General features: G+C 42.2%; 1 protein-coding gene across 1 annotated transcript; it reads right to left on the bottom strand.

The window, feature by feature from the left end:
* Positions 1-432: 432 nt before the first annotated feature.
* GPR137B (G protein-coupled receptor 137B) lies at positions 433-26523 on the bottom strand. Its single transcript, XM_026085102.1, has 7 exons — positions 26012-26523; positions 17165-17214; positions 12010-12232; positions 8185-8334; positions 5924-6052; positions 2921-3045; positions 433-1333 (listed from the first exon to the last, which is right to left on the bottom strand). The coding sequence occupies exons 1-7, from the start codon at positions 26378-26380 to the stop codon at positions 1222-1224; spliced, it is 1158 nt and encodes a 385-aa protein (XP_025940887.1). The 5' UTR covers positions 26381-26523; the 3' UTR covers positions 433-1221.

Below are 26523 nucleotides of genomic sequence, written 5' to 3'. Positions count from 1 at the left end.
ACAGCAGAGTGCACCAGTCAGTATCAGGCACAATAAAAAGAACCTAAAGCATAGTTAGCRTTCTTGCTTGCCTTAGACTAGTGTTTGTTTTTTTCTTTTTTTTAATACTTACTGTGTGCTAGTGTTTCATATATTAGAATAGCATTTAAATCAAATTCATCCCTGAAGTGCATAAGGCTGAAGCAGGGCGTTCCTGACGTTCTGCCAGTTATGCTGATTTTAACCTCTTGGTCCACTTGAGGTTTTTCTGCTTAAAGTATTTCTTGCTCTTCTGTATTCCTTTTTCCATTCTATTTCTAGATTTCCTAGTCTTATTTAAAAAAAAAAAAAATTATATGTATCTATCTCTCTGGTCATGTGTACTTACATAAGTATGCAAGTATTTGAATTACTCTTTGAAATAAAATACCTAAAAATGTACCCAGTAATTGCTTGACAGACATGATCATAGAACTTTAATCTTCAAACTTACAAGTTTTTAGCCTGTTTAATATTTCAAAATGCTTATGTTGGAGGAGTTGACCATCTCTTCCTTTCTGAGAAGGTCCCTACAGCTGCTGAGAAGACACAATTTTCTGATCTTATTTTCTTAGAGGAATGCAGTGTTTCTTCAGATCTTACTACAGTGTATAGATGGTGGTTAGCCTCCAAACATCTTGCATCAGAGAGTAAGCTGTGAGGATCCAAAGAGTAAACTGTGCTCCAAGAACTCAGCAGTAACTTAAAAAGACAATATTTAATAGAGCTGGCATTTTTCCCTTACAGGCTTCTAAGTGCATGTAAGAATCCCAACCGTCATGCATTTGAACAACCCTTTCATATGTTGTTTACAGTATAGTTTATACAATCATGTATTTCTAACCAAATACACAGTGTAAAAAATAAAAATTCTTAGAAAATAATTATGCCATTTAGCTCCATGAAATTTGCTCTTTTAAAATGAGCATAAAATGATTAAATTATACCCTCTAACAACTCTATTCAAAGCCAAAAATACCATGGCTTAGAACAGGGTATTAAGTAGAATGGGCTTCAAAGTTTAAATCATTAGCTTATACTTCTCCTTGAACTACAAAAAGCTTGTGGCAAAGATGAGTTCCTCATTTACTTGTGCATAGGAACACTTCTAAAAACCAAAGGGTGAAGAAAATTGCTAAGCTTTGTTCTTCAGAATAATTGTTTTAATATTGGAATGTCCTAGAATGCTGTAGTTGATTGAAGTTATATAGGGCTTGGCCGGTCTGTGTCCAGTGTTGGATCTTGTTGGAGTGATCCTATATAAGCCATGAAGCTGTTGTTCTGATGACCCCAATCGTAATAGTCTGGAGAGAAACTTAAAAAGAAAATGGAAGAATTGGTGACTGGCAGATTGGTTCTAGAGATGCTTGGTTGGTGAATGGGGACAAAATGCAATTCCATAGATGCAGTTCTCACACTGAAGTGCAGAAAGAACCCCCCCCCCCCAAAACAAAACAAAACAAAACAACACACACCATCTTTGGGCTGTTAGTTATATTTATGATCTGTCAATTATTTCAGCTGAAGCATTTCCAGCTCGTTGTCTGTTTCCTAGTTCCTCTAGTTTGTTAAAGACTCCCTGCTTTCTGCTTCACTAAACCAGAAGGTGGTTGAAAGTCCCAGTGCTGGACTGTAAAGCTTCTAATCTACATAAAGTTCTGTCACTACAAGAGTATCAGTGACAGACCTAAACCTCCTGTGTCCATGTACAAGAGACTTGTACTTGGTCAGTAACTCTGGCAAAGTGCCTCTTCTCCCACAGGCAGTGAGAGACAGCTTCCCGTGGCTGGTCTGGTTACCACTGGGAGCTGTGCCTCTGTTACCCGGGTGGCTGGTTCCTCCATGCCTTTGTCTGGAAGGCTGTCTTTAGCTGTAGGCTGGATACTAGCCTGGAGTGCACCACCTCTGGCATCCTCCATAGGACTAGTCACTAGGTAGAAAACTAATGCAGAGATAGGATGGGAACTGTAAATAGTGAATAGCTAACTTTGCTGAATCATGGTTTGGACTCAGAGTAAGTGACTACATAATTTTAGATAAATGAGTGATAGGAACTGGATCTGGATATGTTAGCTTTGGCTAGTGAGCAAGTCTTCATTTTAAGATGATTGATTACACTGATCTACTACAAGCATGTTGTAGATATAGGAAGAGCAGTTGAATTACAGATGCTGGAGTCATCTTATAGGATAGTGTTCTTGCAGTGCCTTCCCTTCTCTGAATTATACGCTATCATTCTTGCGGTGAACTGCTTCTTTCTGGAAGTGTGGGCTAATCCTTTTTACCGTTCTGCAGGGAAAACAGGCTTTCTGTGCCATCCCCAAGTTGTGTTGCATAGGACTGCAGCAGTTAGGAGGGTTTGCGTAAGCTTTTGGTAACTGGGAAAGCAAATGTCCCTTTCACATCAGGTAAACCCCAAGTCATTTAGCCATGCTACAGAGCAACCAAAGTCTGAGCAGCTTCTCACTGCCACTGTCACAAACTGCTGCCTGCACTCTCAGGCTTTTCTCTCCCCAGAGCTGGTTAGCTGTTTTTCTAGGCCACCTTGCTCTCACACATATACCAGTAAATGGCACTTAGGCTACTCTTGAAAGAAATAGAGGGCCAAACTTGCAACCCAAAGATCTAAACTCACTTTTTTTTAAAGGGAGGCACACTGTTGCAGTTCTTAAATTATGTAACTGTTTTCATTGTTGTGTCTTTGATTTCTCTGAATGGCCCTTGGATCCTTACAGTCACTCACTGCTGCCTTTTCACTTTAGCTCCCCCTTTGCTCTCCTGCCCTGGCCAATTTATATGAGAATTTGAGCAGAACAATTTGCAGTAGTCTTTTGCAGTGTGACATCTCCTTCCTCTAGCTGTTCCTGCTATGGGAAGCAAGTTGTTCCCTCTTGTATCTCACCTGCCCTGTGCCCCCTGTGGTGCAATATTCCATGCTAGATCGTCATCGCTGTCGTATCTGCGAGGGTTGTCAAAGAAATAAGATCTGGGACTGAAGCCATGGCTTGGGACCATTCCTGCATTGGCCTGAGGGAAGGGAAATGTCAGTCAGTGATTGCAACAGATAAACTGCTTGGTGCCTAACTTCTAAAAGAAGTCACTGCAGACTTACCTCCTGGCTTCTGACATAAAATAGGCAATCTTAAATTTGCTGTATACAATACCAATCTCTTTGCATTCTCTGTTTCTCCACCTGTATAGAGATAGCCTACTGACCTTAACAATTTTTTTTCCCCTTCCTTATAGCTAACAGGTATGACCCACTTCCAAAACCACTCTCCAGTATGGTTCTAGTCTGTCTGCTGAATTCTTGTCTGCCCTGGACAGTTGGTGCTACTAGCCAGTTGCCTTGAAGTAAGCAGCAAGGAAGCAGCATATTAAGCATGTAAAGAGATCTGGTTTTACCTCCCATGTTTTGGAGCCCTTCCTGCTGGCATGTTACCTTCCTCATCTTGGGAACTGATCATACAGAACCTTGGTACCCAGTTAAGAAACTGGCTGAAAGGCCACCGGGACCTCGCTCAGCATTTTCAATGTCTACCCAGTGTTTCAAGGGCCAAATCCCAAGGAAACATCCCTTGGCAAAATGGAGAAAGGGGTGCATGCGTAACTCCTTCATTTACAAAGCATTTTGCTTTTTATTTCCCTGTGAGTGAGTGTGGAAAACATACAGGATTCAAAGGGTCATTTTGATTCTTGAAACACTGCATAGAGACTATGTGCTAGGACCCAGCTGAGCCTTTCCCACTGATCCACTGTTTGTACCCCCAGGGAACAGTATTCCCTGCACCTGGTAAACTTGGATGACATTATCTCCTTGGCCTAAAGCAGGAGAAAAGTTTAACCTCTTATTATTTTTTTTATATGTAAATAACTTTGATACAGATGAACTAAAAACGCATCTCTGTCTCCTCCCCATTTCCCATATTTGTCTGTTGGAAGGTCTGGCAAGGCAAAGGACCAATCATTACAGTTATCCTGTGTCAGTACCAAAGCACACAGATAGCAAGTCCCAGATTATAATCTTCTTTGAAGAGCAGAGCTTTAAATCTAAACAGCACTAAGCGTTGCCTCTACTCACACTTTTCATTTCTGAAGTCCTGAATCAAATGTATAAGCAAAGCACAACTATTTCTTGGGGCTTTTTCCTTTCTACAAATAGAGAATACTCTGGATTTTTACTAAATCAGAGGGGTGTTTTTTAACAAAAAGAGGGTTTGTTTTAATTCTGTCCTCATGCTTTTTGGGCAAATACTGCTGGGCCATTTGGTACTTAACAGTTTACTGAACAGATTAGACTACAGTCCTGTGGCCCTTGGTCTCCCTCTTGTGGCAAATTTGCATTGAAGTTCAGTTTTGCCTTGCTACAGAATCTTTCGGGGTTTTTTGTTTCTTTCTTTTAACATTGTTTTCAGTTTTCTTCTTACAATGATGTTTTCTAGCAAAAATGTTGTTGTTCTGTGTAGAAAAATTTCACCAATGACTGATCTGCTATGGCAGATAATGTTCACCCTAAAAGGTACCCATAAAAGAAGTGGTATCACTGATTGACTCTTCTGAACTGTATCTTTAATAAGTTTGAGATTTAAGGCTTTCTGCAAACCGAAATACAAAAATATAATATTGTCTGCTAACTGCAGTGCTTGTCTTTGACTTGTGAGAGAAAACTGCCTGTTTGACTTCATTGGAGCTCTCATCTGAGTAGGATTCCAAGTCCTTATGTGGTCAGTTTTTCGGAAAGGAAGATCAGACATGTCCCTTACTTTTCTTCTCTTGTGATTCTCTTTCACACTGTCCTAAATTGACCACCAGGTCTAGCCTTGCTAAACTGACTTTAAATAAAATGAGATCTCTTTGTACTCACATTTTAGATGAGCAGCACTATTGGGCTGTCTTTTTTAAAAATATTGATTCTTTTCTTTACAATTGTCCAGGGCTAATTCCTTGGCAGGAGTGGCTCTGAGATTTTTTTTTGGAAGGACACTGGAGTAAAGGGTAGGTTTCCTAGTGTGATGTCATGAGTCACAGGTGAACAGTAAGAATGGCTTACTGGTACTGTTAACTTACTGTTACCCTTTCAGGTGGGGAGTTGTTATTTCCTTGTTAGGTTTGACTTTATTATTGTCTCTGAAATTTGTGTGTGAGAATAAAGACGTGTCCTTACCTAACAAGTTATTCTATGAATTGCTTCACTTACTTGTGAATTTGCCATTTGCATCCTCCTTGGGGAATATTAGCTTTGGTTTGGTTTGTCCTACAGAAACAGATATGTTACCCAGGTAATCCTAGAGCAGTGCTGATATTCTGCATGTGCCTGCCAACGTATCCCATGCTAACCTGGAGAGGTTGCCTGTGGCTACAAGAAGACACTTGTCCATCTATTAATTATGTTACAGATAGTGAGAACATTTAAAGGTATCCTTACAACTCTCACCTTAATCTCTGTTCTACTGAAAGAGCCAACAAAAATGTCAGCTAGTGCTTGTTATCGGTGTTTGACATGGAAATAATTCAATGTGCACAATCCATATACCATTAAACAGTTAGCAGGCAATCATTTTCATTGCTATCTATCTATGTGATAAAAGACCCTAAGTTTGGATAGCACACTTATTTTCCACTGACTCAAGTAAGGACCATATTAACCCAAAAGGAAGATGACCCTGAGTTTAAACCAATTCCTGATTTTTACGGTAAACTACTTGTCTGTCTTCTGGGTAAATATGACGAGTTTCTCCCATGAGGACTAAGTATGAAGAAGTGGGAAGCTTGGGTTGTTTTTATTCTGCCAAAGACACTTTGAAAAAGAGAAGTTAAAATGTAAAGCAAAAGCTCCCCCAGAAGCTGCACTCCCCAGACCTGCCTGGACATTACATTACCAAAATATATAACAAGTTCCACTCACTAGATCTTTTGTAGGGTTTCGGACACGGAAGAAATACACAACCAAGGAAGTTGGCAACAGCTCCCAGATGAAAAGGATCACTCCAAACACAATGTAACCTGCATCTCCCAGCTGACATTTCAGATCTGCCTGTTGAAATGTCAAAGAGAAAAATGTTTACAAATGAAAATGGCAGCTTGTTTAAAAGGTGCAGGAGGCAACATATCTTATTATAAAGACCTATACTTAAGCAGCTGAAATGCTTGACAGCATGGCCAGAAACTCCATCTGGTAAAGCTGGATTAACCTGGCTAATGATTAAAGGCCTATTAAAAAGAATCAATATTTCATGTTGCTGGGTACACGGCTTCCCTTTCCTTCTAGTTTCCTCCTCCCTCTTTCGCCTCCTCCTATTTCTCCTTTCACAAAAATCTAAGTTCAGTGGTTGCTTGCCAGGTTTTCTGACTGGGAAGAAAGTATTAAAATCAGGGTAATGAGAAACTAGTCTTCTAGCCCCTTTCCAGGTGAGAATAATATGTGAAGGAACAAACAATGCCTAAGCCTTCAAGGGCATTGCTGAAAATCTGGCTTAAAAATTAAGGGTTGGATCCCTCCAAGTTGGTGTACGTTGTTAGCTTAAACAACTGTGCTGTTACTCTAGTGTTATCTTTGAACTCCTAGCTACCTTCCTCTCTATCGTTCACTGTAGTTGCAGAAGGCAAATCCTGTCCTTTCATGTGTTTTGTACAGGGGAAAGAGGGGGAATGTTTCTGACAGGTGACCTGAGGAACTACCACAATACAAAAATGGGGCTGCACTATTAAAAGTGACTATTTATTCTGGTATCAACATGAGCACCTGCCCCTTCAGTTCCAGGCCCTTTTCATATGGCTCAAATTGTTTGCCCCAAAATCAAGGCAGCCCTAATGTCACGTGTCAGATTGGATGTTCAAAAAGCAACAGTGGTGTTCTAGGTCCTAAAGTACTCCAGTAAGTTCCCTAAAATTGTGGCCTCATGTGGGAAACTGGACCAAATATTTTGGCTATAAAGTCCCAGCACCTGTATTCCAGGTCGGCAGCAGTCAGCACAAGAGGTGTCTGCACTGCAAATGCCTAAGAGTGTTGCAGCCACTGCAACACTCCAGGTCCCAACAACAGAAGGTAAATTCAGGAGAGGAATCGCAGCCTAGTGCCTTTCTGCCTCAAATTAATGCCTTCTAATCACATGGAGTGGCACAGCCTAGCTGCACTCCTCTCAGCTACGCTGCAGCAGGGGAGATCAGCCATCCCTTGACATACTCTGCTCAAGTAACTCTTAATGAGGTCCTCTAGGCATTCCTACCCTACTGCTTACCTACTTATTTGCAATTGTATCTACCACTCAGCAGAAAACTGTAATGGCTCCAGCTTTGCTCAGCCATCCTGGCACTACAAGGCACCTGGATGGCTGGGAACACGGCTTGTGCTCTGCAGATGCTTGCTGAGATGGGGGGGAAACACTGGGTGTCTGGGGCTTTGAGGACAAACAAAATCTACTCATGGTCCAGACCTGGATCAGAGCCTGCCATTCTGGCCAGCCTTGAAAGAGTTGGAAAACTACTGAGACCTGAACATTATCCTCTCAACTCGTAAGGTGATTTTTTTTTTAAGTCTAAATCTACATTTTTCAATGTAAGAAAGGAGTTGGATGCCCAAACTTCATAAAATTCAACAAAGAATCACCTGCTCATATCCTCAGGCACTTTTATCACTGTTAGTTTTCAATCAATCATCATCTGAATTGTCATTTGCAATTAAAAGCTGACAAAAATCATAGTATGAGATTGCATGACTGATAGAATTAATGTAAATAACCCCACTGCACTGGATGACAATGGAAGATTTTACAACAGCTTCAGAATTTAACATTTTAGTGGAATCAAGTACTGTTTTTCTTCCTCTCCAAATACAGTACATTCTTTCTAATGGACAAACCACTCTTTTCTAAACAAAAGGATTTCATTTTTTGAACATTATAATCATGGTAAATAAAATACAATAACTAAAAGACTGATTTTTTAAATTGTTTGGTTAATGCACTATTTTAGCACTGTTTCCCCTCCCCCCCCCCTTATGCTGCTATTACCAGAAATTTATATTCCTGGAACAAAGCCATCTTAGTTTATTCAACAAGAAAAATCAATAGGATTTTATTATATAAGTGCCTCTTGTCATAGCATTTTGAAAATTAGCCATCACATATAGAATGAGTTTTTCTCATCAGCACTTATTTTCATACTTGCCTGATCAGATACATTGTACCAATCATAATCAAAAGAATTGACTTTCTTGGTTTGAGAAAATGATAAGATGAACAAGTTGTAACAGGCTCGTGAGGTATAAAGTAGTATAACAGTCACTCCTATACTTGTCACCTGACAGACAGATGAGCCCTAGAAGAGATTTAAACATAGGTTATTATTCATAAAGGAAGTTGACAAGAACATTGTTTTGCATGGACTTGGGGGTTGTCATGCTACTCTGCCTAATGTGACTGATTATTTTTCTCTTTCCTTTTATTATATTTGATCACTATAACATTTTCCAGCTGATGGTAGCAGCTCCAGCCCCCACCAAAATGGGCTGTGTCTCATTCCTGCTAATGTCATAGAAGTGCTATTTTCAGAGCAATGGAAGCACATAAGAATTACACATGGTATCAGATGGAGCAAGAGAATTCAGCCTCCAGCTCTGCATTAGCTGTAGAGCATCCTGTATCAGATGCTGGCTAGCTAGTATGATGCAACCTTGCATCTTTTTACAGCTGCTTGCTGTGCACCTATTTCCCCCTCTAAGTAAAGAGCAGATAGTAATAGTCTGCAGTTAAACACAGTGCAGACAGGAACAGAACATCCTGCCTTACCTAACGTCAGCATGGAGGTGACAAGGTAGGAGCACAGCCTACAAGTGCAGTGACCACAGCAGGGCAGTCTGTGAGTGGGAGTTCCAGCATGGGGGGAGGAAGGAGACTACAGAGTGTGAAATCAAGACAGTTTCTTAGTCCTAGGGAAGAAAATGGACAGAGCAAGGGAAACAGCCTAGTCCTGTGGCAGGAACGAGAGAGGCACCCCACTGCTGTGCACAGGACTCAGGGTGTGGAGAGACCAGCACAGGAGGGCTGACAGTTGTTGCAACAGCAAGAAAGGAAGGGATCCGGGAGCCAACACTACAGGATCAGTGTGTGATCATGGAGGCAGTCATATGCACAAAAATGGGACTGGCTTTGAAAGAAGAAGCTCAAAGGAAATTCTGTGCAGTTAGCCCTGGAGTAGTGCCTTGCACAGCCAGAGCAGGAAAGACAGGTTAGTGCTTTGTGCCCTTTTAGAGGAACAAAATGCCTTGAGTTTGTTTGCTTCACTAGCCCTCCCCTTTCCCTCTTCCAGCAGAGACACACACCATGTAGATGGGCTCCTCTCATCTACGTGAGAAAGAGGAACCAAGAGGGCAGTTGCTCCTCTTCTCATAGGACCCTTTGTAGCAGTGCAGGAGGCATGAAGGTCTACATCCCATTCCCTCCACTCAAACACTCTGCTTCCTGATTTACAGGCAGTAGAGGTCCGAACAGCCATGGCAGGTAGATCACACATGTACCAGAGTGGTTACTGAAGTATAGGAAGTCACCATGCCTGAAGCCCTGGCCTTCAGGAGAGTACCAGACTCCCTCTGCTGCTCATCCCTGCTTGTGGCTGTTGTCCTGTGGCTCTGCTAGCCAACCTCCTCCAGCTGGGTGCTCTTTGATGTCATTAAAGAGGAGTTCAGGGACTGGCCAAAAAAGCTAGCAGAAAATTAGTTTGCCTTCTTTCCCACCAAAATAAATAAAACACATATGAATTCAGAGAACAGCCAGGCTCAGGAACATTATGAAACCCACAGTGCAGTCAATCTCTCTGACTCCCTGCTTAAAACACTGCTGGAACTGCCCCATCAAAGGGGCTATAACCTGCACTGATGTCAGAAGTGAGCCAAGAGCCTGCTGTCATATGTGAATTGAGACCAGAAATATAGTATGTGGTGGTGAAAGCAGTGGCAAGACCAGCAAGCAAGAAATGCCACAAAGAGGAAATGTTTGCTAGGCACTTCTCTATTCTTCTTCTGTATTAGCAAGTCAGCGATGCTGTCATGGAAACCAAGGGTGAAAGAGCACAGAGAAGCTGCTGACTGGCACATACTGTATCCCAGTTCAGTGGCATTTACAGACATGGGACAGCAGAACTATAGAGCAGAAAGGGGCTGGTATTTCCCTATATGTGTTTCCCCATATAGCTGTCATTCTTGGGAGAGAGCTTGTGGTGCAGGGACTTTAACATTTAAATATGCTGCAGGTTTAACAAACTTTAAACCCACCAAGTACAAAAAAAAAAAGAAGAAACATGTCCTATTTTCACTGTCAGTCAAATGTACATGGTGGCTTGGTGAAGGGAGAATGCCAGGGTAAAGCAAAGGCAGAGGAATCCTTTCTCAGTCACAGGTCGCTACAGAAGAGGGGAGCCCTGCACTGGTAGCACATCCAGCCCAAGGCAGCAGCTAAAGGGAGGGCTCTGCACCTCCTCTGTGCTGTCTTAACCTTGGCTTGGAGAGCCAGGTCTGTCCCCTAGGCCAGACCACATAAGGGAATACAGCATGTCTGCATGAGTTTTCACCTGTTTACCAATCCCTATCTCTGTACACCCCAGAGTGCACATTATCTCCAACTCTACTTCTGTCACATCACTGCAGAAAATGGATTTTTCTTTTTACCTAGTGTTTCAGCACAACGGTAGCAGATTAAACTAGGATGTTTTTTCACTGCTGGCTCCAGCCTTCTGTGTCCATAAATATGTGCAGTCAAATCCTACTGGAAGTCCCCAGAGGAACTCCAATTTCAGGTCAGCAGAAAGAAGTAAAGCTCTCATTAATTCTCATTTCCACATTCAAACTTTCATCAAGTGAGTGTTCTCTTTTCCTTTCTGTAGTAATGTCAGAGTTTGTTTGTTTTTTTGTGAAATAGCTTGAAATAGAGAAGATCAGGTTTCCAGCAGGAGGAGGAAACGGAACAAAGTAATCTACCAAAGCCTCCCTTAGGTTAACACTGCTTTGTTACAGAGATTTATGCTTCTGAGATTTGCAATAGTAGAAAACCTTTTCTTACTAGTAAAAATAATCCATTGCTCATGCCCTTTGGTCAGCAAATGACAGATTTGAAAGAAACAAACAAACTAAGCTGCGTTTTTAAATCTTCCGTTCAGCCATGAACTTTCAGTTGTGCAGTAAGGCCAGATTTGATTAAACAGGAAAAATATTCCCATCATCTGATTAAGCAAATGGAGAGAAGAATCTTATTGTAAGATTTTCTAAATACTAGCTGAAAAGTAATTTTTTTGAAAGGTTTGCTATGGTAATCGGTATTGGTTAAACTCTATTTTTTAAGATTTAACCATTTACTGCAAATTGTGTGATGCCACCAGTAAACCCAGCCGTTTGACCACAGAATGTGTTCAAAGCTGTCAACCTAACAATATTTCTTTAAGAAACATTCTGTAATAAAATAGACTTTTTCCCCCTTCTACCCACTGGACTGAATTTGTAATGCTTAAGTCTTTTAAAATGCACTCTCACTATCTATAGGACAGTATACAAATTCATAAAGGGAGGTTCATATTCCTCTTTCTGGCTTATCTTCAGCACACTGCTACTTTAAATATTTAAAATAATCAGCCAATAATTTGACAAGGTGAAGGATCCTGAAGTATAGACCACCTTTATGTAGTAGTACTGAAATGAAGTGGTTTTCAGTTGGGGGTCTGGAGAAAGCAGCATCCAACTGGAAAACAGCTGTGAGAAACTCCAGCTACCATGTTCTGTAAATTCTTTGTCTCACAACACTGTATTTTGAGGTCTCTGGTATTAGCCAAAAGCACCTTTGCTACAACCTACTATTTAGTATCTCTGTGGGCAGGATGGACAGCCAGGTGCAGGCTGTGAAGTTTAAGGCCTCCAGCTCTCAGGGGATCTAAAGAATTGTAGGCCTTTGCCTTGCACTGCCATTGTCTCCGAGAAGGTACTGTAAAAGAACTGAAAATGTACCTTACCTTGGACTCCAAGTAAATGTTGGCTAAAGACATCTTGGAAATCTTATACAGGCAGATGGAGAGTGAGACAGCACACAGCACAAACAACGTGTCATTAATTGCCACCCGGACAGAGACAATGACTTTTCTCTCTGAATTCTCTGTTCTCACCAATACCGCACATGTTAAATTCACCAAGAGGAAGAGGAGACTTATGAAAAGAGAAGCCAGGTAGAGGGGCAACCTGGGAGGGTGAGGAGAAAACAGAGTTTTAGCAACATTGTTCAGCAAGTGTCAGTCATGAGATTGGTGCTGCACTCTGAGCGATGGAAGCACACATCTTGGGGCTGCGAGAGCTCGCATAGAAACCAGCTGCCCAAGCCTAAATCAAAGTGCTCCAGCTTGCTGGAGATGAACATCGCTCATTTCAAACCTGCTTTTGAAGTTCTACAGTGTAAGAACTTTAGGCCATAAGAAACTAATGGCAAGCAACAAAACATGAACGTGTCTGTAGCAGAAATACAATGGCACAGTTCTTAAAAATGACTTTAAAAATGCATGTGCTTTCTTAGAGTGTACACATCATACAGCACAGACCTATTCTTACACGACTATTCACTTGCATGAGAAACCTTGTAAAAGGTTGAGCTGCTTGGAAAGGACCAGTTTTGATCTTGGTTTTAGTACATGATTATTCCCATGAACAGCATCACTGACTGCCTGTGTCTGCAGTCAGACTGCATATTAAATTAACGAAGTGTCTAATAGGAGGAAAAATCTCTCAGGTACTAGCTCCCCAGCTCCTTTCTCTGTCCCTTTTCCTAAATATTTTGATCATGAGCAGCTTTTTGAAAGGAGAATCAAGAATTTTAAATATGCACATTGATTCTGAATTGGCATTTGCCATCCATGCCATGCAAAGGGTTCATTTGCACAACCACAGGAGCAGAGCTGGAACAGAAATGTGAGAGAGAGAGAAGCCCAGAAGCTGGGCTGTTTTCCCCCATCTCTTTTATCCATCTCCCCAGCACTGATACCTGCAATACCAGTATGGCATATACTGAAGGAAGGCTGTTTTTAATTTCTCTTTACTCCTACACACAGCTGCAGAGCTCTTCATTAAAAAAAAAATGAAGTGTGTTTCCATTTCTGGTGTTGCTTATTTCATTATCACTGCTGACCAAAGCAATTTCAGGTAAGGTTCATGAACTGCAGTCACTGAACAAGAGCTTTTGGTCCCCAGCTCTTCATGTCTGCTGGGAATTTTGAATTTGGCTGATAGGAAATGCCCAGATTATCTCTGAGGAATCGAAATCTGATTGTTTAAAAATACTTTCACCCAGTGGTGATCTTTTATTTCCACATGCTCATATCCTTTTGGGATGGTATCAACCCACCCATAAAACTGAAGAACAGCTGGCTTTTTTTGAGGACAGGAAAGGAAGGGGTACATCTCTGAGACCCTTCGGATGTGTAACTGGGAGAACTGAAAGCCTAAAAGTCTGTTTGTGTTTATGAATCAATGCCCTTGTTCTCAGTTATATCTGGCAGTGAGCAGGGCTGCTGTCTTTTCTTGGTCAGCCATGGAAATTTCCTCTTGAGGGGGAAGATTATACTCATTCTTAACTTTCTGGAGGAGGGCTCTGGTTTTAGGATAAGTGGCTGCAGATTGCTCTTATAAACCTCACACTCTAATGCTGGAATCAGTGCAGTCCTGAAGCTCCTCTCTCACATGGCTTCCTCTGGAGAACTCAGTTCCCAGTGGTAGTGGTAGTATCTTTACAGCTTGTATTTATTAATACTTCAAAAGTCTTTAAGTGATGGTCATGTGTCTTCCTTCCCCTCCTCTCCCAAAGCCCATTTAATGGATTCATCTCTGCTCCCTGACTGCAATGCAGGTAAAATATTCTCGTGAGGGTCAGGCTCGAGGAGGAAAGGCTGGCTCTCACACCTTGCCTGCCTGTAAGAAGAACATGCTCCCTTGTTGCTCAACTTAGTCAGGAGGACCTTCTGCTTCAGTGCAGCCTGCATGTCCTTGATGGTGGCTTGCCACCAGTGAGGCTTAGAGGCTTCCAGGCCAGGCTCCTCCTTGCCTGGGTCCAGCAAAAAAAAGCACTGTAACGCTGTCATGCCCACACACTCTTGTATGTGCCAGGGTGAGCTGTCATGGCCAGCCAGTTGTGCAGCTCTTCACATAATGATCTTCCATCCCCCTTATTAACATGATGCGGCTGGGGAAACGGCTGCCTATTTTGACAACAGAGGCGTTGTTGCTGAGCCTCTGAATAAGCACCGATGGAGATGAAGGCTACATCTCTCAGGGCAGTTTTAGGATCTCTGCAGCTGCAGAAAGCATTACTGCCTCACTTAAAGGCAAAATGTGTCACTAAATCTCAGCTACCAGGGCACCTACAAGGGTTGAATAAACATTTTTTTAGAAAACAGAAAGGCAGGGCAGGGAGATGCTCCCACATTACACCAGCGACTATTTGTCCAACCTATTGCGCATAATCCTCATTTTGGGGCTGGTCCCTGAAAAGGAGCTCTGTGTAATAAAAAGCTCTGTGGAAGGCATGTGCTAGGGTGTTCTGCTCTTACTGTGCCAGCCTGGATGCACCCTCTAAGTTCTTCTTTGAACCTAAAATCAAACTTCAGCTGAATGCAGTGAGTTTTGGCTGGCTTATCAGGAAAATCTGTGTGAAACTACTGCATTTTGTATGTGGTTTCCTCAGAAACCATACAGGGTCTGAGGCTTGTGTGTAACCAGGCATGCACACACAGAACAGTAAGCCTCACCCAAACCCAGTGATTTTAAGAAATCCCCAAGCCCAGGGAGACATGCAGCAGGGCTATTTAAATACAAAGGTGGGTTGTCACAGGCCTGGCCATAAGCTCTTTTGCTATAGTGACTAACAACATGAAGGCTGGGCTGAGTAAAGTTCGCTTTAGATTCTGGATCTCTGTCAGCATTTTATCATTTTTTTCCTTATCTGGAAAGATTCTGATTTCTGAGGCCTGTGTCAATACACAGATGCAGTCCTACTTCACTGCTGCCCGGTTCCTGTAGTCGTTACCTATAGCAGGAATGACAACACCAGGCAACAAGGCCTGACATTTATTAAAGAAAATAAAAAAAAATCAAAAAGTGAACATTCGGCAATGAAGAAAAATCAAATTCAGTAAGTGCAGACTCTAGCTCCTGTCTGTAGGCCAAAATCATTCGTCTCTCACTGGCCTATTATAGTTAATGCGCAGTGGTGTATCAACTATCTGGGTGTGTATGTATTTACACCACTTCAGTTACCCTGTACAAGAAAGGAAACCAGGTCAGCTTTACATGGCCCTTATATGCAAGCTAACCACATCCATGCTAAGAGCTGCAGACATTAAAACAAAATGCTAATCAGGTCCTTCACCAGTAGAGCTGCACAAGAGGAAGAAGGCTAGGCCAGACCTGAGAGTGCTCTGTTAGAAATGCAGTAGACGAGAGGCAGGGTAGACATGAAGCTGTTGTGGGATAGGTAGTCTGTACAAGAATAACTCAGGTCACAATACATAAGTATTTAGGAATGGAAATGCTCCAAGAGCTATGTGCAGGGTGCTGAAGTACTCATTCCATACCCATGACCCATTGAAGCCCCCTTTGCTTAAAGACACTTTCAAGCATTTTTTCAAGAACAAAGCCTTGCCACAAACACCAGTAGCAGATGAGGTTCAAACCTCCTGTCTCACCTTCAAAGCCAGCCAGGAACATGCTCACAGACCTGCCTCACACCACCCTGTCCTACGGCCCAGGCTTTCTGCAAAGCCTTCCTCTTTGTTCCTCCTGGCTCTGTGTATTGTCAGAGGCAGGCATGCCCCGCACTCATTCTGGGGGCTGGCTGGGGACCTGGCTGGTGTGTGTCATGGTTGTCAGCCAGCCCACACTCCTGGGTTTCCTTCCCACAGAAACCAAAGGGGAATGCTGATCTGTGTGCCACGGTGCTGACCATGGAGCATCCGGCTCTTGCCCCTTGTGGTTTGGGATGTGGCCAAGGTGTGCACACAAACCCACTAACTTGGAAGCATTCCTGGGTCCACCAAACAGATGCAGCCTTTCTGTTCTCATCTTTACATTTGCTGCGTCAGCTGCTCTCCAGCAAGGAGCCCTCATCCCTCACTCAGCCGGCAAACCCTGCCTGGCCCATACTGGTTACCAGCCCCAGCACAGCCCACCCCAACCCTGCTCTCATTGTACATCCTACCAAACACAGTTTCTGAAACACTTGCTCCAGACCTCTGCCTCTCTAGCGGTATCAAAACCAGACTTGATAACAAGCTTTCCAGGGCAAGAACAATTTTAGTATTTGACCTGTTGATACAGTACCATATTCTGCTGAACAGTCAGCAAGTAACAGGTCAGATTACAGTTGCAAATTACTCTGCTTTCCTATCCTGACTTTAGACTGTAAATTCTTTAGAGAAGAGACAGTCTCTCTCTCTTATCCTAACTAAACAACTTTGCCCTTGACTGAGGCTTCTAGGTATATAAACATTAATTTATTGAGCTCTTCTTCAGCTTCCTGGACATCTACCACCTTTTGGAGAGCTTTTAAGTAGTTTCTGACAATTCCTCCATCTCAAACAAGATCTCAAACAAATTCCTAACGTAAATGCAAAGCTGCCATAACCTCTACTCTCTGGAGTTATGGGAAGTTATCTGTGAGCTCCCAGGCACACCATCAAGTTGAATCCATTCTCTCTACCTCCTTCCCTTCACAACTCTTCTCTCACCTTCTCAAAGCTTTTGAGTCTCTCTTTTATTACCGCTGGCCTCAATTCTGAACTAAGACATATCCAGTTTCACTCATTCCCGCCACRTTTACCAAAGCACTGGACCTGAATTCATCAACATACAGAGTTTCTTTAAGAACCTGTAAACAGATCACCAAACTCAGTGTTTCCTGCTTGCAATTGAAATACTTGCCTTTGAAATATCTGAATGTCTAAAAATGGTGCTTGTGTTGGGAAATGACACAGACTTCTAAATATCACAGGAGAGAAGCTGGTGTCAGAACCACCATTCATCATTATAAAACATTTGTATATAAATATGAGTAGTTATGACCRCTGCATATTATCAAAGATGTAGTGTTTCTCTGAGTGCATGGCTACTTTTCTTTATGACAGTTCTTACCTGTATTTCAGTAGCTCTGGGGAATATTTTGACTTAGCCTTGAAAATCACCTGGAAAACAGAAAAATATTGCATCAGACGTAGGATACATGTAAGTAAAGAAAGACCCTGTGATCCACAGGAATCCTGTCTCACATCACATGAAATGTAATGACAGGTTTCATTACACAATAAATTTGCATTTATGGCTTATCCATGGCAGGCAACCTATAAACAAATTATTAAAATCACTCAGCAGGAGATTAAGATATACCTGTATACAAATTGTCCGTATCATTATTTTTGCTTATTTTGGCTTGGGAATTAGGTCCTTTACACCAATATTCACCAGAGGACCAATGCCGGTACGATCAAAAAGGTAAATAATTATGCCCTTATGAGACCTATCAGTACCTGTCTCTCATGCAGATCAGCTCATACTGGCATATTGGGAGAGATGCTCTATTCACATAAAGAGCCCTTAGTACCCTGCCCATAGTACACTGGCCTGAAATTGGATATATATGTTTAAACATGTCATATCACCAGAAGGATGTTGGTGAGAACCAAACTCCTTGTTTTACTCTGAGATGTGTTTGGCTTCCACTGACTACAAGTTCACTAAGAGAACAGTACATATTTTTACAGTGAGATAGCTCAGGCACAATAGTTATCTTGCTGTAGCAGAAAAGACAAAATATTGACACTTTTGCTGCATGTAATTATGTATGTATGTAATATGTATGTAATATCAGTCCCAGGTGTGTAACCACTGTCAGAAATTATAGAAAAAAATATTAACAAATTTTTATCTTGATTTAAAAAAAAAGCTTAAAAAGAAGCATCATTGCTTTTTCACAAGCTAACACAACTCCAAGCAAACTCAGTTTATAAAGGTCATTTATTTAAATTCAGCAGCCTACACTGAAACACACTGATTACTAGTATTACAAAAAAATCATGCCACATGATATATTGTGTGTTATTTCCTAATTGTTTTCTTCTCAGCTTATCTCGCCTTACCCATTTCATTTGGTTTTGCATGCACTTTAATGTATCTTGCATAATATTTGCTAGGATTACCATACTTTCCCAAGGAAACAGGACTTACATGATCACTAAGTATGTGTAGGCATGCGCCTGCCTGTGAACCTGTCTACCTGTCCCCACCAAATTTTAAATGGTCTGGTCAGAGAATTGAAGACAGAATTCTTGAAGTGTCAAAGACATGGCCTTTCTATCACCCTCTTAAAAATCAGTGACTCGATAGAAGTGAGGGGCCCTGTAAATGCATCTCATATATGCCCTCTGTATGCAGAATACTGCATAATGATCCTACATGTCACCCAAAATGAGAAACTCTGCATAGGAAAGTACCATAAGAAATGCCCCAGTTATGGAAACAGCTTCAGTCACAGCTCAAAGTCAAGCATGAGACACAGATCTGGAGAAATCAGGCTTCACTTGTTCCAGTGCTCCTGGAACAACTTGTCATTTAACTCCTATTCACCATAAATAGCTGCCTTAACATGGAAATTATTTCTGTGGCATGTCAGTCTGCTTAGCACTAGGTGAACCAGTAGAGAGCATGGAGCTTTTTAGCAGGCCCTGCAAAAATAATAGCTGAGAATAAAATTGAGAAATTGAAAAAAAACCCTAAAAATATTCTGCAACCATCGATACTGTTTCCAAATAGTTAACACCTCTGGCACTATCCCTTAGAGAAGATTTTTGTGATTCATTATCTAAATACCTAGATCATGAATTCTCACAGGAATTTAGGAGCAAGTTTTATGTTATTTACTTGCTACTTGAAGGAAAGGTATAAGAAGCTTGTGAAAGTTTCATTTTTCTGTGGTGCAGTTGGGGGCTGGCAGTTTTTAGAGGAGGGATGGGGTTCCAAATACTTCCTGTACCCTTTTTGTATGAGACATTTTGCCTACCCTGTTTATTCTGGATGACACTGTGGTCAATTGGGGAGTAAACAGATTCCTGACCTCATTTAAACTGAACAAGTAAAAACCTGTCTCTAGGGCCATTCCACAATCCTCACCTGTTCTGAGTAGTGCTTACTCACACATATTGTACCGTTAATTTTGACAACTTTCACGAGCAGTGCTGAACAGAAGCGTTCAAAGCTACTGTAGAGAACCGCCCAAGACAAGCAATTTGCAGTGGGCCATGAGTTACACTGGGTCCACAAAACCTAGGAGATTCATAAGTCCAGGAATACCATCTCCTGTGGTCCCCCAACAAGGACCCACTCACCCCTCTAATGTCACAGAGCACTCCTGTCACAAGACACAGTGCAAGTCCGCCCTACTCAGCAAAAACTCTGTGGCTAACCTAGCTAAAACCAGATGTGACATGTTCCTGTTGCAGGTAATTTGCAGGACAACATCTCTAGAGGTGAGACTGCCAAAATGGCTGTGTTATTGTGATTCTACATTTGGTGAAACTGTGCCAGTGGATAATATGCTTCTGAATTTTATCAGAGCAAAATGACCATTAAGAAAAAAAAACGAACACTACACAGAGTGAAAGCTGTAGTGTAAGGCGTTGGCACTCTCACAAATTCACCACTAGACAGAAACATAGGCGGCCAGGTTCTGCTACCTTTGCTTACACTGATAGTGCCTTATTCCATGAGCACCCTTGCTGGAAGCAGTGTGACCGTCACAAAAAAAGGGCTGTTCAGTGGGACTAAGGATGTCAGAAGCTGATCTCAATACACCTTACACGCGTGGGTGCAGCTTTTTGCTTTTACAGTCATTTAACTCAAAGCACCCTGCAAGAAAAGACTGGTTGCTCAATGGCCCCTCCCCGCAACAGCATTGAGAAAGCTTCCAGTCAACATCTGAGTCATCTAAGCAAGTCTTCCAGCAAACCAGAGCAAACCAGGCTACTCCTAAGAATAGACTAAAGAGCAAGCAGAAGGCAGATTTTTTAAAAAAGATCTTTCAGAGAGCCCCAAAATGAATAGCAACAAGGAAAAAAAATCAGCTAGTGAAATTCCCTGCTAATTTTCTAATGTCTAAAAGATTACTTTTTCTTCTTAAAAACATTTCCCCTTTTGCTTGTTCTTTAAAGTAGAAATATACTGTTTTGATTTCTTGTTTTTGCTGAAGAACTGGAAACCTCAAATGAGATTCTCACACTCCCTCCTCCACTCCCCTGAGGTATACGTCTGGCATACAGAACTGCAGCAGTACAAAAGGACTCCAAAAAGCCCTTGAGCCAAGGAAAATTCCTCTCTTGCAGGAACTGATGCAAACAGCTGCAAGCTAACTTTGCAGGATGTCCTACCAGGGCCCCAGCAGAAGAGCGATGGGGTTGGCAGGAGGGCCCACGGGCAGTGGAGCTGGAAGTTAAGGGGGCTCCTGCTATGGCTATGCAAGTTACATCAGGAGCCACTCAGGCCTGGTAAGTAGCAATGAATCAGGTGTCAAAGCCAACTCACATATGCCCAGAGCAAAAGAAAAAAAAATCTCACTACAGCAATTTTCAATCCGTGCTCTGATTTAGCTGAGCTGATACTAATGCTGGCATAGGCCTTCAGTGTACCCCCAGGTCTAGTTAATCAATTCACTTTTACAGGAACCACAGCTCACCATAAAGCTTCAGGTATGTGTTAAGTGCTTGCATACATCTCAAGCTGGCTCTCTGCACAGGAATGAAGTTTACCTTTATTCACCAGTTCTCATTTCAGAAAACTGTGGAGTTCAGGGTGTGCTCTTTCCTCTCAGATCTTTTCACGACTGCCCCTCTCCCTTCCTCTGTCACATTCCATGCAAACATCTCTTTGCACCTTGAAAATCTGCCTCATGCGGGCCCAGACCCACCCCCATCAGCTTGGACACCTTTCCTCCACTGTGTATGTTCCAGTCCAAGGCCCACCTTCCCCTTCTTTCCTTCTCCCATTGTTCATTCTTTCATGTTAAATATTCCTACATTTGGATCAGATTCCCCTAAATATGCCCAGTCTTCTCTCTACTCGCTAAACTCTACATGGTTTGCAAGGCCTACTGACACGGACAACGTCTCACTATCATATGCAGCTTTGTGTAACTTTGTAAAACTAGTACAGGTGGGAGAGGGACCATCATGAGTCTGGCAGTCACAGTAAACTTGCATGTATAGCTTTCCCATCAAATCATTTGCTAACTCAAATCACCTTATTCCTTCTGTCAGACGCTGGCAGACAGCATCTCTGTGCGCACTTCTAACTTCTCTCCTATAGACCCAACATATTTGCTGATGCTTTACCACCTGTATTTTGACTCCTGTGTAGTCCTATGTACATCTAGAGCATGTTTTAAATTAATATAAAGCTCTGTAAAAAATGGTGTATTATTTTTTATTAAAAATAAATACTAAATAAAAAGTCCTTTCTGTTCTCTCACTGTTGGTATTACTTTTAAAGTTCTATCCAGAGTAATTAGAGGATAAGTTCTCTTAATTTTCTTCACAGAGATAACATGTACCTCAATTAGAATTCCACTGAGATACGAAACCTCTCCGAAAGTGTTGCACTGGTTTTACCCCACCCTTCAAAGTACTTCTAGCATGGCCAGCTCCTCTCCAAACTGTCTTACCCTGCACAATTTCTCTTCATTAGAAAGTCCCTGATTTTTATCAGCCCTGCCTGGGAGGCAAGGTAAACTTCCCAATCTGGATGCCAGAGAAAGGGAAGATGGTTAGGGAAGAGGAAGGAGAGCTAAATCCACCTACCAGACCCTCTCCACCTATACAGCCTCTCAGTTCTTTAGCTCAGCACCACTTTCCCTAGGTGCTTGAGAACGTAACGGTTAAACCTACAGGCCACCAAATAGTTTGCTGTGCCTGGCCATAGAGGGGGGCTGGGATTTCCAACCTTCCCTACCACTCACAGTCTTTGGCCTTGACCTTGTTTTTTGAGTCTGTAGCCCTCCATCCTCGCCTTCCTCCTCCTTCATTTGTATCCTGTTCCCCAGGGAAACGTAAAGTCTGAAAGAAACAGAACAAACTGAAGCAAGCCCTTCTCTGCCTCCCCCCACCTCACTACCATAAAAGGCAAGTTTTTATTTTCTTTTATTTTCTTTCCCAGATCCTCTTTAAACTTATGCCCACAGCACTGACTGTAAAGCCTGAGGACTCATCTCAGTCTCCCCTTGCCATTGGCAGGGAAGAATGGAAGATTTGGCTAGGCAGGACACAAACAAAAGAGTGCTTGAATGCTGGGATCCTCGCTGTCTGGATTTGGTTAAAGTGGAAAATGTTATTTGCCAATTTACAGTCTTTACTTTATCAAACAGCCAAAATAAACCTGTGGGAGGTGCAGGTGTGAAGCAAACAGACCTATGGGCTTTTTGGTCTCTGTAGGTGGAAATGCACACTTCTGTTCACTATCTAATGGACCAGGGAGTTTCTCTGGCTTGGTTATTTGCAGGTGTTGGGCTGTTCTTTTATGAAACTGCCACTGGATCTCATTTTTATTTAAGACTTACTTTAATGATTTCTAAGTAAACAGAAGCTTATCCTGAGAGGCAGGTCACGTATTTTTTTTCCTTTATAAGACAAGAGAATGAATACAGACAAAGGATTAATAAATTCTCTTCAGCTGTCTTACTAGAGACCACGTGTATTTTCTGCAGTACATGATTTCTGAGAGGAGGTAACATTATATATGCCTTACCTTCAGCATCCTTTTCATTTTGCCATAAGTAGGGTATCAAGACAGTAAGAAAGGACTCTGAATTTGGCATTCAACCTAAAGACCTCTAAGGAATTGTTCTGAGTCAAAACTATTTTGACTGTAACTTCTCTCCTGTCTACTGGTCCCCTGGTTTAGCATCCTGCCCCGATGCATTAGAATTCCTCTGTTCTTTCTGTTGAAGGTGATGTGCAAATCTGGGAATAACCCCTGCTGTGCTGATGCCATCGTGGCTTATTTGTCCTGCTACACAAAAGATACAGTCCAAATTTGTGACCCCATTGCTTAGGGATACCTATTATAAAGACAACAGTTGTGGCTAACTTCCTGTCAGATTCAAAGCTGCTTATTATTCTAAAAAATGCCCTCAGGCACTTGTCAAATGAGTTTTTTTCTTTGGCTAGGAGGATCTGCAGTTTTTTGGAACTAATTTTTCATCTCATATCCATGTCCAAAAGTGTTCTTAGCAGTGCCCCATGTAGAAATGCTGTGTGCCATACAGCAGTTAATAAACACTGCCATGTTCCAGGCTCATGAGGTCTCTTCTAGTCCTTTGTTCGTATGCCATACCTAGATAACTTCTTTTCCTCTAGCTTAGCACCAGTTAACTAGCATGGTTTCCATGCAGTGAGACACAGCTGTCGTCCCTTTCCTTCTTTCTGGAGAAAAAAGGGGATAAAAGTTGCTTCCAAACAGGTCTGTGAAGTTATAAGCCATTACTGAAAACAAAATTCTTTCTCCCCACCCCTTTCACACTAGTTCTTGCTTGTCCACTGTGGAAAGCTAGATGCACATTAAAAATACAGTCTCAAGAAGATGCTGAATTTCAAGCCAAACCACCTTTTAATGGTTAGAAGTAAAGAATTAATAACAGGGAATTAAAAGTGTGTGCATTGATTCCATGTCTTACATTATATTCTTACAATGGCTATGCTTGTATTTCTTAAGGCTTTGTTCTGGCTGGGGAGATATTTGAGATGAGATTTCACAGGAGCAACCAGCTCCAAAGCAAACAGTAATACTAATAATATGCTTGATAATATGCTTGTCTACAGTGGCTCACAATCTTTAAAGATTGTGAGACATACCACAAAGTCTTAAAGTCCTTTTAAATACTGTTTCAAAAGCCTCTCAACAGCTATGTAAGACAGGTAACCATTACACTCTTTTATAGAAGAGCTCAGAGGAAGATTGTGAGGGCTCATGGTGACAAAGCAGAAACTGTGTTAAAGGCAGAACCAATAGCCTTAGCATTTTCCATGTTTCCAACTGCTGACTTGTACTTCCTTAATGATATCAGACAGAAATGCCAAAAATAGGTTAAAAGGACGTATGAGTGCATTCTGTATACTCTCTTCTTGGATTTTTCCTCAGACAAAAGGAATCGGTTACCACGACACTAAGCCCCTGAGAGCTGGCACTCTAATGCACAGAGTGCAGACTGCAGTGCATTCTCCGTGCTCATATCATCCTCAGCTTCTCTTGCCTGAGAGCCAAGATACTGCATTCTGCCTTCGAACTTCAATGGGACCTCTACATGTGTCTGAAGGAAGAATCTGGCCCAGGGCTATGATTTAGTCCCAACTGCTGTGACGGTGATGGACTCTGCATGATGATGGACACTTGCCCCTTGGGAACTGCACCATCATCAAATGTCTCTCACAATAGCCATGGGATAAAGCATAGGTCACTACATGCCTGAGCTGGATTTGAGTAGCATACAGATGAAAGGTTCCTGTAACCCTCTAATATATCTCAAGTCCAGGGGAGTGGAGCAGAGTGTGTTAGCAGGTGTTTCAGACACTGAATCCAGAAAAGTAAATAAATTTGCAAAAACGTGTATGTGGTTCTAAGTATTTAATATCCTCTACTAAAGTCCTCTTCTAGCTTTCATGCTTACCACCTCTGCTTTTACAGCTCTGGGCTGGTAGCTCTCACAAGCAGCCTGATCTCTCCAGCCAGGATGTTCAGAATTTACAGTCCTGTGGTAGCTGTAACCACTACAGAGGCACCCAGATCCAGGCCCTGAGCTGGTCCCTAGCGGGGCTCATGGCAAAGCCCAAAGCGTCCTGAGCACTGTCGCGGGTGCTGCAGGGCTGGCGGGTGCTCTCATGGCCAGCTACACCTGTGCTGGGAAAGCAGACTTTGCCATAGGTCATCTGAGGGCAGGCTTGGCTTCTTGCTCAAGGCACTGGAGTGAGATTCAGGAGATACTGAATCAAATCCCTGCCCTCCTGGAAGCTTCCTGMGAGCTCTCAGGCAAGCCAGGCAGCCTCTCTTTGCCTCCCAGCATGCTAACATCCCAGCCTGCAGCCCAGTGCCGAGACACCCAAGCCCACTGTAAGTGCATCCAAGCCAGTCTAACTGCAGCAACATGGAGCACCGTGCAGTCTAATTCTTCTGGCTTCTTAGCTGTCCATAGCATAGATACCCTCTCAAGGTCTCTTTCCAAAGCACAGATACTACTCCCTTCCCCCTCTATACAGCTAATTTACCTTTACATCACAGTGCCCTTGATGCAGAAGGTACATCTCTGTACAGCACCTAGCACTTACAGGGGCCTAGACACAAAGAGCACTCAGTGCTACTTGTAACACAGATCATAATAGAAATTTGGGGCTGCGGTAGGACTCTATCAACAATTTGACTATTGATATACAAAAGAGAAATCTACTCACTCAGAAACATTTCAGTCAACCTACGTAAAATCTGGGGGGGTGGGGAGCAGCTGTCAGCAAAATTAGAAATTACAATTCTGACTGCACACAGAGATTAGGTTTGCTAAGCCAGGGAGTTTATGGGGTCTAACAACAACAACAACAACAACAACAACAACAACAACAACAACAAAGAATAACAATAGAAAGGCACTTTGGAGGTCTAACCTTCAAGCTCTCCTGTAAAAATTTTTCCCAGTCTTCAAATTAAATGACATCATTTTAATGGACAGTAGATATATTCTTTTGCCATTCCTGAAGCAATCACTTCAGGCTCTGGGTTTCATTGTAACACTGATCGGTTGCATATAGATTAAAAGTTAAATTCCCAACCAAATACCTGATACGTGCTTCTTGCCCTGCCCAAGTACATTAGGAAATTACATCTTTCTCATGAACCTTAAAAAAATAATGCTTTACCATTATGCTAGATTTAATCAACCAAATGTCTGTTGCTTACCTGTGTGAAGTAAAGATTCATCAGGGTCAGGGTGAAAAATTGGAGGCAGACTGGGAAGCAATAGAGAAGCCAGAAGATGAAGGGGCTGAGAGAATTTGCTGTGACAAAGTCTTTGAAGTAAAATGAAAAGAGCACAGTCCTAAGAGAGGCCCAAAACAAGCACAGAAACAGAAAGACAGTTTGGTAACTGAACCTCTTGTGCCTGTAGTGAAGGACCAGCCAGAGCTGGACGTAGATGAACACAAAAAGAAGTGAATAAAAAACAGTATAAACAATGGTCAGGCCCAACTTCACATACGGAGGGACAGCTGGCGTCAGGGTTGGCGGAAGGGTGTCATTTTTCAGTGGATCCCACTCAGGGGCCTCCATTTGATATCAGGAATCGTCAGAATTATTTATTAAGTTTGGCTGCCGCTGTTGCCTCCTCCTCCTTCTCCTTTCATCTTCCTACAGCATAGGAATCAAGAAAATGAAAGAAAACAAGCTGCACTTCCTCTTTGGCAGCTCACTGT

This window comes from Apteryx rowi, unplaced genomic scaffold, assembly GCF_003343035.1.
Source record: "Apteryx rowi isolate R43461 unplaced genomic scaffold, aptRow1 scaffold_66, whole genome shotgun sequence".
In the NCBI taxonomy this organism is placed as follows: Eukaryota; Metazoa; Chordata; class Aves; order Apterygiformes; family Apterygidae; genus Apteryx; species Apteryx rowi.
The sequence above is the reverse complement of the archived record's forward strand: the minus strand, read 5'-3'. Positions and strand labels throughout refer to the sequence as shown.